This window comes from Lagopus muta, chromosome 8 (genome assembly GCF_023343835.1).
Source record: "Lagopus muta isolate bLagMut1 chromosome 8, bLagMut1 primary, whole genome shotgun sequence".
NCBI classification, from domain to species: domain Eukaryota; kingdom Metazoa; phylum Chordata; class Aves; order Galliformes; family Phasianidae; genus Lagopus; species Lagopus muta.
The window spans coordinates 11445743-11458883 of record NC_064440.1 but is presented as its reverse complement, the minus strand read 5'-3'; the positions used below and the strand labels follow the sequence as shown (position 1 = coordinate 11458883).

The window sequence follows — 13141 nt, the reverse complement described above, 5'->3', positions numbered from 1 at the left end:
GCTTTTTTATTCCCTAATAGAAAAAAATATTGCTTTTTCTATTCACAAGTTCAAAAGTGGAATTGAATCTCCCACTGTAATTACTTAGCATGAGGTATTTTTAAGAATAAGGATATTGGTTGTCAAAATACAAATCCTCAAAGAGTCTTCTGAAAGTTTCAGGTGTTGATTAAAGCTTTTTTATTTCTGAATAAAAGTAGCAGAGTAACGACATGTATATTAACCATATAATTAAAAATGAGATTGTTTCAGCATCCAAAAATCGACTACTTAAACATTTTGGCCCTTCTGAGTTAGAAGGTTCAAGCGGTCCATCCGCTAAGTTGTTGGGAATTCACATATCAAATGTATATACAAAAGGGAAGAGGAGCTAAGCTGACTTTCAATGTAGTGATCTCATGAAATTTGGAGTCAATATAGCAAAAGAAATTAGAGCTCCAGTGAGTATTAGGAGACTTTTGCTTAGATAATCCGGTCTTTTGTCTTCAACTGCGTGTGTTATTTGGAACTCAGCTGAGATCTTTCTGCTCAGAGCACACTGAGTTGATTATAACCTTAACTTCAAAAGGCACGTGATATATAGTTTAATAACCTTATGGGTGCATGTACGAAGTGTTTGCTTAATATATTGAAAGGTCAGACCGGATATCTGTAACAAAAATACACAGAGGTTGTCAGTGTGAGGTTTTATGGGTTATTGTATTATTATGTAAATGGATGAATGCAGTAACAGAGAGCTCCTTTGCCTGCCAAGCAGGCTGCTTTCATGGCCATTGTCTGAGCATTCATAAGGAGATTCAAAGCTGACTGGGCAAATACAAAGCAATGAAGTTTTTGCCCAAGGCTTGATTGTTAGTTCTCACAATTCATTATGCTAATACATTACAGCGCTTGTCTTGCTCCTACGAAAATGCTCATCTGAGTAACTTTTTCAAATCTTTTGTATAAGTTTGTATTTTCTTTGGGGAATTTATTTGTGTTTGCTGACATACGTACCGGCGTCTTGTCAAACGTAGGATTCTATCTCTCACTTTTATCTGGACTCTTTTGTATCTTTACAAAGGTTTTCCTCTTTCATTCCGTTTAGAGCTCTCAGGAGTAATTGTTTTCAGGCAGATATGTAACTATGTTGCCCTTGTCTTGAAAAGGATGAATAACCTGTGCCGCCTGGACCTGAATGTATAAATACACGGGCAGCTGAAAAGCTCTGGGTGACCTTTGCGAGTGAATGTCTAAATAATTTATAGCAGCCTTGAAAAATTCATCTTGCAGATGTTGACAATCATATTTTTCTCTTTCCAATAAACTATCTTCAGAAAAGCTACTTATTCTGAGGGAAAAAAGGCAACTTTTTAGTCAATTCCCCAAGATAGTTGTGTTGCAAAATACATTTATTTTTTAAAAGTTGAGGTTAAGCGAAAACATCTAACACAATATTAGGATTTGTTTCCAAAAGAACCCTATCAGTATTTTTGTTTTCTAAAAAACAGCCTAAATTTTTAACATGAAATGGAAAATGAATGTGTTTTTCAAGGTGCTTGCATTCTGCAGCATGGAATTTCATGCATTTCTGCCTTTAGGTTTTACTACTTGCAGCAACTTGAAATGCTGTACTCTCTTCTAATGAGTCTCCCTCTGCTACCAGTTTACTGCAGCAAACTCAGTAGTAACTGAGGTAGCACTCCTCACAGGACAGGGCTCTCAGGTGTGAGTCAGTGCTACAGCTTGCTGCTAAGGAAGGAACAGTGTCCTATGTCTGGCCTGCAGGAGTGTCATTCCTTCCCTCCACCTGGAGATTAGTCGCCTTGTTGAACCAGTAGCAAGCTAGCCAAGCTTGTCCAAAAAGTCACTGTTTCTGCTTGTTTGGTAATCTGGGTTGGCTGAGGGAAGAGCACTGGAGCAATTCAGGGAAGGGGGCATGAGGAGCAGATGGAAGAAGGGCAGCACCCACTTTTGGAGGTAGCATTCTCATAAGTGGCTGTAACCTGTAACTTCATTCCTTGAGGTCTTTGGATTTGCCACTAGTATCAGTGGGCTGTTGTCGTAAGTAGTGAAATTACTTAATGGTATCTTTTAATGTGGTTCATGGGGAGGAAGGCACGTATCCGTGTTGGTAGTTAGAAACTGGCATTCAGACGAGGTTAATGGGAGCCCTTTTGAGCCTCTAAAAACATACAGTGCCATGTAATGAAAGATGAATCATAAATTTACATAATACAAATTATACAGTTAAGCTTTTATTTAAATGGAAAAACTTAACACTGTTGTTTCCAGTCAGCTTTTCAAAGAACTGTAAGTGGACAATTGAATTGTTTTGAATTGTCACTTGTATTTCTAGATCAATAGCCAAAAACTATTGTGGGAGCACTTCATTCTAATGCTGTTGTCTGTTTCTAAGATATAAATTTCAGTCATTAATTTGTGGAGAAAAAAAAAACCTTATTGGGGAAAATACTGTAAGTGTTATGTATTTTAGGTACGTATTTTTTAGCTGGAGCATACCGCATAAATGTGGTGAATTTTATCATTTGTAAACACAAAAGGTGGTAGGACCTCAGGTTTAAAAAAAAAAAAAACAAAAAAAAAAACACAACAGCCATGTAAAAGTGAAACTTACTGGTTTACTTGCCTACAGTTGCTTTTCAAGAAAAAATGACTAACACTGCTAAACCTGCACTTCCAATCTATTCTACTACAGCAGCAAAGTTTTGAGATTCTAAATATATATATATATATGTTCAGGTCTCCAACTCATAGTTTCTCCAAGCAGTTTGTTTTGTTTACTTGGAATCCTTAAAGCACTGTCAGTATCTAATAATTGTTCCACTTCATACTTTCTGTATTTTGGTGTTTAGATCTCAAGAAACTCCCATAGATGGGCAGCCTCCTGCATTACCACCCAAACAATTCAAGAAGAACAGTTGGAACCAAATTCATCATTCACACTCACAGCAAGAACTGGATAACCACATCAATGAAGCATTTGATGTCCCTGCATCTCCTGAAAAGTCCACAGTAAGTTCTTTAGATCCAGTTTAATTATTCTGCTTTTTGTCTGAGCAATTCTACTCCTTGTAAGCTTGATTCTGATTTCAGGGATGTGCCACGTTTGTGCATCACATTTCAGCATTTCATAGACGTGAAGAATGGCTTAGATTGGAAGTTCCAAACACCATTTTATGTACCATCTCTTTGCTAGCTGCTACCATTTTTCACCTGCTGGAGTGGTCCTTTGTCATTTGTCACCAAATGACTAAACTGAGATGGTTGTGCAAAGCATTTTAGTCTTTATTATCATGCTCAAATTTTCTCCACTTGTAAATGCTTCTATTTGGTTTATTTGGAAAGTCACTTACTGTCAGTTTTAAAGAAGACACTGAACGACTGCTAATTTGAAAAATTATTTCATGTGGCTTTTATCAAAATGCTAAATGTACTCTCTAAAACTTCCTACCAGCTTCTAGAGTAGTTCTGTTAGGAGAGGATTACTGAATCTGTGGTAGTATTTCTGATCAGGATCTACAAGAAAGGAATATGTTACCAAGGCACCGATGGCAAGGAATGTGAAGATCTACACAAATCTTTTTTTCTTGGGCATGTGTTAGATAACTAAAATGGTCAGTTGATTATTGTCTGTCTTAACTATTTCTGTGATTTAAAAAAAATTTTTTTTTTGTCCTAACAGAAGTTTACAAGTGGGTTTTGGTTTTATACTGATATGGGACAAGAAACATTTTTCAGATGTAATAAATACCTTATAAACAGTTTCACCAACCATAGGTGCTCACAATTATGTCAGCTCTCAAGATTGATATTTTAGAAATGCCTCTAGTTAGTATTATACTGTACTGGGAACTCCAAGCCTAGGATGTTCTTTCAGGCCTTGTTATAAAGTTAAGATTCCCATAAAATCCATACTTAATTTCAGAGCTGGAGTTTTAATAAAAGACATAGAAGTGAAACTTAAAAGTTATGAGGACTTTCGGAATGTCATGAAAAGTTTGCTTTAATTAAATAATGAAATAGTTTCTAACAACTTCATCTCCTTTTCATGCTTACCTGAGTCATAGTGAAGTTGTGTTTTGAAAAACAACTACTCATCAAGTCATCTGGTATTCAGTTATCTGTACCAAATTGACAGAAATAACTTTCTGTAGTGTGTTTTTTTGGAACTCCCTTTAGTTCTCACACAGCTGTGTTGGTTTTGCAGAATGAGATTGCTTTTTCCATGTGCCTTGTCACTGTGATTGTTTGTTAAGGTCCAACCAGTTACATTCCTGCTGCTCTTAAGGCAGCACACTGTTGTAATTGAAGGTATAATTTAGTCTGACTGCTTTTTATTTTGGGTCCTAGAGAAGGAAGAACATAGCACGACTCCTGCATTTTGTGAAATTAGAAATTTAGGATTTAGAGTGTGGGGTTTTTTTCTGACCAGAATGCACCTCAGGTTCCTGTACCACTGAAATCTCTTCTGTTGCTCCATCTCAAATATTTCAAGGATAATCCTCACCATTTTGACTTCATTAAGCTGTCAGATTTCCTTTGCCTGTTAAAATAGGGAGAGCCCATACGTTAGCAGGACAGGTATGGAAATGACAGCATTTTCTTCTACCAGCAGTCCTTAAGCATCCAGTCTGAGAATATGCAGATGTGTTTTCAAACAGGTGTGGTCAGGAGTCTCTTCAATTAGACAAGTTAATGATGATATGTAGTGTTCTCTCTGGATTTTTCATTATAAAATGCTCCACAAAATTGCTTGTTAAAGTGGGAAGTAATTATTCTTTTATTTTTTCCTGAGGAATGGAATGGCACAGATCTTGCCACACCTTGGTTCTTGTGCAGAATGAACAATAACCCTCTCATCAACATATCTTAGGCTGTTACTTTCCTCTCCTTCCCCGAATTTGTATCTTTTCATTGTTATGAATGTGTTAGGGGAAGGTGTGGGGTGGTTTTACTTTAAACAGAAGCACAAAATGCGTGAAACCAAGTTGTTTTTTGTTGTTGTTGTTGTTGTTTTGAACTTTCATAACACTTAGGAATACTTGTTTTCCTTTAATAAATTGATGATTTTTCTTCCTTCCTGAATATGAATCTTACATTTTGTGTAGTTGATTCTGTTAAATGTCAATGAAGCTTATGTCATAGAACCATAGAATCACAAAGTTGGAAAGGATCTACAAGATCATCTAGTCCAAACCAATGTGTTTATGGTTTGGATGTGAAGTATTATTAAAAATACTGGGTCGTATTCAGCTTGTGAAATAAACAGTAATGTGGAACAAACTAAGAATCATTTCAATGACAATAATTTGATTTTTGACAGGTTATACAAGTAGTATCCCCAGTATATTAATGGATCCCATGACAAGGTTTTTCTGATAAAATAACCAAAAAACCCTACTCAAGTTGTCAGAGCTTGACAAAACTAATACTGTACTGTGGAGGAAATAGGACAGGGGATATGAAACCAAGATTTTATTTCTGAACTTATTCCTGCTTACTAACATCATGTTGCTGTTGTTAGGGGGGGGGATTAAAAACACCTCAATTTTCTTCTCTCTTTTTTGTAGTAATATATCACATTTTTACTGCAGGCTTTTTTCTGCAGTCTTAAGTAAAATGAATTTAAATTATTTCCACTTAGTAATTTGTTTTTCTTAGGACTGTTTGAAGCCTGTTTGCCTGTTCTAGTATGATTTCTTATTTGAGATTGCTTTGACAGAACAGACTTGTAATTTGTGTCCAAGATTTCAGGTGTGTAATTCTTTTTTCTTTCTATGCAAAACTCAAGAAAAGTATTTGTGTTATTTGATGTTTTCTCAAGTGCCTAATAGCAATTACTTTATGAAAAATAGGAAAAATTATTCTATACAATATCCTCAAAGACTGTGCTAACTTTGAACACAGAACATAGTAATAGATATCTATGTTGTTTGCTTTTACTAGCCCAATGGTGGTGTTCCCCATGACAATCTTGTTATGATCAGAATGAAACCAGATGAAAACGGAAGGTTTGGCTTCAATGTAAAGGTACAGTCACCTATTTTTGTTTTGTGTTTCTTAACTTCATTTTCTGATTTCTTTCATGATTTATGACAAAGTGTGATTTGTTTTTAAAGGGTGGATATGATCAGAAGATGCCAGTAATAGTGTCCCGGGTAGCTCCAGGAACGCCCGTAAGTTACCGAAATTCAAACTAGTTGTTATGTCTGTCTTTGAAATGCGAGCTCAAAACTGGTAGTTATTTCCTAGGTCTGTGCAACATATTTAATAAATCAAATAAAAATTATTTAATCCTCAGAAAAATTGCTTATTTTGCTGCCAGAAAACTGGATCTGCAGATGTTCACTATGCATTGCTTCTTGAGCTGTCATCCTAAAAATGCCTATGCTTGCAGTTTTTTAGGAGAGGCATTAATATAATGCCATAGAAATTACATGTGGACTTCTCTGTTAAAAATAACTAAAACAGCAAATACAAACACCTCTTATTAAAGTGACAGAGCTGAATAAAACCAAGACTTAACTTAAAATTGGGCATCAGGAATCATTCATCAGGTCTGACTGTTGTTACTGGTGTTTGGTGACAATCGGTAGTGTCCTTCAAAGTAGGCACAATATTCTTTCACTTGACTGCCAGAAATACTGACCTGGTATTGAGCTGATTGAAGCCAGCTCTGCTTATGCCTTTTAGAGTAAAGCTGACCATCTCTTTGCTAACGTTTAAAAAACGTTCTTACATTTCATGGTAAAACTGTGGTATTATTTTTATTGGTTCTTTTGTCTTTCCAGGATTATTTGGATTTGTGCATTGTCTTTAGTCATTGCCTTAGTTTTGTCATTACAACTGTAGTATTTCATAACTGAAGCATTTAAGCCTATGAAATTGATTTGGACAATTTACTCTCTTCCCTTCTAAGATGAGAAGATCCTGCTTTTTCGGTTGTCTATATGAAATTCAGAAAGGGAAGCTCAACTAAGCCTTCTACTTCAATGGAAGGAGCAGAGTAACAGCTACTGAAGATATGTTAAAATGACAGTTTCTTCCCAGTGACAAATCAGAGTGTTTGAATGAATGACACCATCTCACGTATTGTGCAACACTCAGATTTGTTTTCTGAATACAATGCAGCAACCATAGCAACTTGGCTGTAGGATTCAAGTTAGATGAATATAGACGAAGTTGTTATAAGGTGGAAACTTGGAAACAGCTCATTTTACACATTTTTTTTTTTTTTTGACATTGCAGGCTGATCTTTGTGTCCCTCGTTTGAATGAAGGAGACCAGGTTGTACTTATCAATGGCAGGGATATAGCAGAACATACCCATGATCAAGTTGTTATGTTCATTAAAGCTAGCTGTGAGAGGCACTCAGGGGAACTTGTGCTCCTCGTTCGACCCAATGGTGAGTGATTTGTACCTAAAACAAAAAACAAACAAAAAAGGCATCTTGTCTTGATTTGTGAATCTTCAGCAGGTGGTCACTGGGTTTAATTCTACTCTGCATCCCAGTTATAATACAATTAACCAAGAAAGGCAAAATGAAAAATAATGATGCTCAATCAGAATAATTGGAATGTGATACATCATAAACAATTTTTCCTGTATTCACTGATTAATGCTTCCCAGCTATGTGTGCTCCTGTTCTGCATGCAAGTTTTCTTGCAGTGTTTGTATGTACTTTTTTTTTTTTTCCCAGATAAAATCATTAGTTTTGTTTACCAGCTTATTAAATCAGTATCCTCCTATGTTGGTTCTTTGTATTCTGGATAAAAATACTCAAGTTGTAGAAGTGAGGAGTTGCCAGATCTCTCCTTCAAGGTCATGTGATTTTGATTAAAGAGAAACTTTATGACAGCGTATGTTTGCAATGTATGGTAGATGATTCATATTGTTTTTCAGTTTGTTTATAGACCAAACAAGAGTGTAGCATTGACGGTGTTGTTATGGTGTGTAGCAGTGCCATTTTTTCTGGTAATGATCTACGTGTCTTGCCCTGTTTACAGAAGCCTAAAAGAATAAATTGTTCAAACTGAAAAAATACAAATACAACTGTAGTGCCTATAGAGGTGTAATGTGTGGATCTGGGATTAAGGAATGCATCAGATAAGTTTGCAGGTGACAGGAGGTTTGATCAAAACTTCAGCAGTCAATGAACTACTTCTACTTAAAATGACAATGAAGTCACAATAGTCACGTCCTGGGTAGTAGTAGTCAGTAAAGCCTGTTTGCCTGTGCTAGTGGGGCTTAAAATCACTGTGTTAATAAATGCAGTTTTTTCTACAGGAGGAATATGTCCGTTTGGATGATTTAATTAAATGACCTAATTTAATTGTATTACAATTTTATTTAAACACATCTATCTAAAATCTCCATAACTTTATTTGTTACAGCTGTATATGATGTTGTGGAAGAGAAGCTGGAAAGTGAACCTGACTTCCAATACATCCCTGAGAAATCTCCACTTGATGGTGTCCATCAAGATGATAATGCTCTGAGAGAATCCATGATTCAGCTAGCAGAGGGGCTTATCACTGGAACTGTTTTAGCTCAATTTGATGTGAGTACTGCATTACGTGAAGCTAGCTGTGTGCAAGTTCCAAGTCTTTTGGGATAAGTAATCATTTTAAACAAAGAAAATGTCAGTCAAATTTCAGTATAGCCAGCATCTTTTAGGAAAATTTGATTTAACACTTTCAGAGAAAAAAAAAATTAAAAAGTCAAGCCTTGTAGGGAAACACAGAAGAGTTACAGCATAGAGTAACTGATCCAAATACACTTATAAATTGTTTCACTTTTAATATCTTCATTGATTGCTTGCATCTTTTTATGATTGTCAGGGACCTATGCTTGTGTAATACTTCTATAGGGATGAAGACTGAAGAACGCATACCAAAAATCCTGTTCCGTGCTCAGACCTTCATTCTTTCCAAAGTCAATGTAGAAGCTGCGACAGCTGAACTTTTGACATTTAATGGACAATTTCAATGAGCAAATATAAAATGACCAATGGAAAACACAGCCTTAATCATATGTGTAACAGAAGTCTTCATAAATAGTTAATTCTTTGACATACTTGAAAAGAGCAGTGCCCTTTCTGTGGTCTCCTAAGGCACTGATACTTGTAGTTTTTCTTTAACATGAACTTGAGCTTTGATAATATTCCATCTTCTTTAATACATGGAGGTCATATGACTAAAAGCAGGAAGAATTAGGTTTATAAAACACTGCAGCATGAATTCCTTATCAGAGACCTGAAGTTATGTTTTACAGTGTGTATCAATAAAGCCTTTGGTAACATGTACTTCTTACACCTGGAATCCATTTTGCATTATACATGCTTCATATATTAAGTTGCATAGGCTTAGACAGGAAGCTCCTCCAGTGGAAGTTACAGTTTTGCAAAACAGTGTTCTATAAATGGCTTCAGTGCGTAGCTTTGAGTCAAGAGATGTACGGGTGTGGTGAAATGATCCCATAGAATAATTCATAGCGCTTTGTTTTGAAAAATGCTTCCATGTTTCTTAAAGCTGTCTTTGTTCAATAATTTATGTTCTAAAAAGTATTTCAAGGCACATACTGGCAGGTATTTTGCATCTCTTATGATCTCGTCTTTTTTCTTTTTCTTTTTATTTTTGACTTCAGCAACTGTATAGGAAAAAGCCTGGAATGACAATGTCTTGTGCCAGATTACCTCAAAACATTTCCAAAAATAGATACAGAGACATTTCGCCTTGTAAGTATCTGTGTCTTTGTGCTCTAAGAGTATTTTAATGCAGTTAGTAAATAAGTAACGTTTTTCTACAAATTTTTTTCAGATGATGCTACACGGGTTATTTTAAAAAGTAATGAAGATTACATCAATGCAAATTATATAAATGTGAGTAATGCTTCTAAAAATTGCTTCTAGCATAAAGTAATTTTCAACTTTTCAATGGAGAATTTTAATGAAATAAATTTGCTGTAAATCTAGCTCAGGCTAGAATAATAAGCCAGTAATCAGATGGTTAGAAATGTACTGTAGGTTTACTTATTTACTAATGCTTGGTGGCAGATACTTTGTAAATGAAAATAAACATGCAAAAAAACCTTTGGAAAAAGTAGCTGTCTATCAGAGTATCAGAGTTCTTAATGGATTGCCAATGTGGCTGCAGTGGTCAACACCAGAAAAGTCTTATCTAGAAGCACATAATAACATTTGCTTATTTATTTCTTATTGTCAGTAGCAACAAAAAAGTACTTTCTTCTTCCTACTTTGCTTTCCCTTGTGTAAAAAAAAAAAAAAAAAAAAAAAAAAAAACACCAAACCAAAAAAACGCATAAACACCACCACCAAAAAACCCACAGATGTTAAATTCCAAAATCACTGTTTAAAAACTAGTGTCAAAGAATGTCATTTCCTTACCTTTTAATTTTCAACCACTAACTGTCAGTGAATTTACTTGCACGCTCCCAAACGTGTGTGGTTCCTCGCACTAATTTTGAGTGTGAAACACTTCCAGTTGATACTCTTTAAAATGACTAACTTAAAATAAATATATTTCATGTAGTGATACTTCTTTTAATGTATTAGTCACTGAACACTGATGCCTGACAGATATTCATTCTCATGGCAAATGCAAGAATTAAAACAATCATTTTATCTTCTCTTAGATGGAAATCCCTTCTTCCACAATAATAAACCAGTACATTGCCTGTCAAGGTCCATTGCCAAACACTTGTCCTGATTTTTGGCAGATGACTTGGGAACAAGGCTCATCTATGGTTGTAATGTTAACAACTCAAGTTGAACGGGGCAGGGTAAGTAAAAGATTCTCTTAAATACCTCTTGCATACTAAAAATCTGTTGATGATTGCTCTCTAAAAGATAAGTGGAAGATAATATTACAAACTTTTCATAAGTGCAGTGCATTCTTAATAGTGTTGTGATTATTATTCTTACAATTTAAACCTTTTGATATTGTTAAAGTAGCTTAATGAAAACTTTGTTTGGTGCTGAGATGTACTGAAGTCCAAGTATTTCTTAAAATATTTTTTACTTACTGCTTTGACTCCGTTGTTAAAATAGTCTTTTTTTCTCATCTTTGAATGAGGAAGCTAAGAAATGTCATCAGTTTTTGTAATTAATTCTTTCATATGTAGAGATGAATTTTAATGTAGCCCAATGGAGTTCTGTACTGTTGAGAGAATGTCTGAATGGCTGTGCTTAAGGGAATCCTTAATAAGATTGAAATAAAAATAAAATTCATACATTGAGAAGAGTTGAACATCTGTTTACTTGCACAAAGGAATCATTGTCCTTTAAGTCTTTTTCATTTAAAAAAAAAAAAAAAGTGGAAATGGAGAGTTACAGATTACTAGAAATAATTACAAATGGTTCTGTAAAAAACCTTAAGGTGTTTTTATTTTGTTTTTAAAGCTATAGCTTTTTCTTTGTTGTCTCATTTGTTATACAGCTTTGTCTCTTAGAGATGAGCAAAACAATAAAATATAATGATTCACAGAGCATAATTCCAGAGCTACCAGGTTTATAGCCTGGTGCATTCACAGTAGCACTGAATAGTTGTGTGTGGACAGAAATTGACAGGCTAGAGTAATAGTTTAGTGGAGTTTCTCATAGTATAGCATTGCATTTGAAGGTGGATTTATGGAAGGTGATGGGTGTTCTGATCAGCTCAGACTGTAGTTTAGCTGTTGGTATATATTCTAACTTATTAATAGCCATGTATTTGCTGGGAGATAAGGCCTCTAAATGCAATTAAAGTAATTGGATAAGAATTACAGTGTTTTTGAGCCATTTTTCAACGACTCAGTGTTAGCATGGTGCTGCCTGTTCCGAAATGAACGTGATTAGAGGGAATTTCAGTACAAGTGCCCTTTTAGTTTGAATTTTCTTTGCAGATCTGCTAAGAACAGACTTGCACTAGCAGTTCTCTGAGGTTCTCCCACCCCCTTAATAATGGCATTTGTGGAGCTCTTCAGAGAGCTGCTAAATAATGAAATAAAAGGACTTATCTGTCTTATACCCATAGGCAGACTCCCTGCTCTAAAGCTGATCATGAGGCTTCTGACATCACTATCCCACTGCATGCCGGGGTGTCTCAGTGGAGCAGGAAGTCTGCAAATCTGGCTGCTCTTAAAGAATCGCCAGGTGGGTTGGAAAAACAAAAGTACACTTGAGCTGAAATGACCTCTTGAGTTCAGCAGTTAAGCGATTTATCTAAAAATCTGAGGTTTTGAACTTTTAATTCACATTTAAAGGTTTTTTAAAATATCTTTGAAGTTCTATCTGCACCCCCCTAATTCCTGCAGCAACATTTTTGTTGCTTGCTTACTTTTTTTTTTCTTCACATGTTCTTTTCCCATATAAATGTGTTTTGAGAAGATTGTGAGATTGTATGAGGTTTCCAGAGGTCAGAAATATTTATAAAGCAGCATCTGTGTCCCTCAAGTGTTAAGATGAAATAAGTTATTGATACATTTAAAAAAAAAAAAGTTGTGATGAAAGGGAAAGGCATTCATCCACAATTACACTAAGGTCAATAGCTGGTTCATGTGTCCTTCTAAAGAGAAGCAGGAGATCTCCACAGTAACTTATTTTATATGCAATAGTTGAATAGTGTAGTCTATTTGGTAAGTAAATCAATAGTAGTAACAGAATTGTTAAAATATTTTTTACTGAGCAATGGCATAAGGAATTAGCAGGAATGAAAATAATCTGAATTGAAACCCAGACATATGTTGGCTTTAGGTTAAATGCCATCAATACTGGCCAGAGCCATCAGGAAGCTCATCGTATGGCAATTTCCAGATTACCTGCCATTCAGAAGAAGGAAATCCTGCTTACGTCTTTCGAGAAATGACATTGACTAATCTGGAGGTAAAGACATAATGTATATTTTTAAGTATAAACCTATGTAATCCTCACAGACTAGATGAAACTGTCTAATCAGACATTTTACATCTTGATGTCATGTATGCATAAATAGCACTCGTTATTTCTAACAACCTTTAGAAAACTAATTGTACTGCCGTGTACTTACTGTGAATGAGTTCTGCTACATAATAACAAACCTTTTATTAGCAAAATATTACAAGGATTTGATTTCCGTAATGGTATTAATTGGTACCGAGTCAG

The 13141-nt window shown here is 35.2% G+C and overlaps 1 protein-coding gene across 5 annotated transcripts in view; it reads left to right on the top strand.

The window, feature by feature from the left end:
* PTPN4 (protein tyrosine phosphatase non-receptor type 4) overlaps window positions 1-13141 on the top strand; it is a 98669-nt gene that overhangs the window by 76061 nt on the left and 9467 nt on the right. For 4 of the 5 annotated variants that reach the window (XM_048953769.1, XM_048953770.1, XM_048953766.1 and 1 more), the window contains 9 exons: window positions 2856-3015; window positions 5950-6033; window positions 6123-6179; window positions 7252-7408; window positions 8397-8563; window positions 9649-9739; window positions 9822-9883; window positions 10657-10803; window positions 12755-12883. In XM_048953769.1, the coding sequence (XP_048809726.1) occupies window positions 2856-3015; window positions 5950-6033; window positions 6123-6179; window positions 7252-7408; window positions 8397-8563; window positions 9649-9739; window positions 9822-9883; window positions 10657-10803; window positions 12755-12883 (1054 nt within the window). Of the gene's footprint in view, window positions 1-2855; window positions 3016-5949; window positions 6034-6122; window positions 6180-7251; window positions 7409-8396; window positions 8564-9648; window positions 9740-9821; window positions 9884-10656; window positions 10804-12035; window positions 12155-12754; window positions 12884-13141 lie in introns of those variants that run through there. The other variant, XR_007378682.1, reaches the window with a different exon arrangement.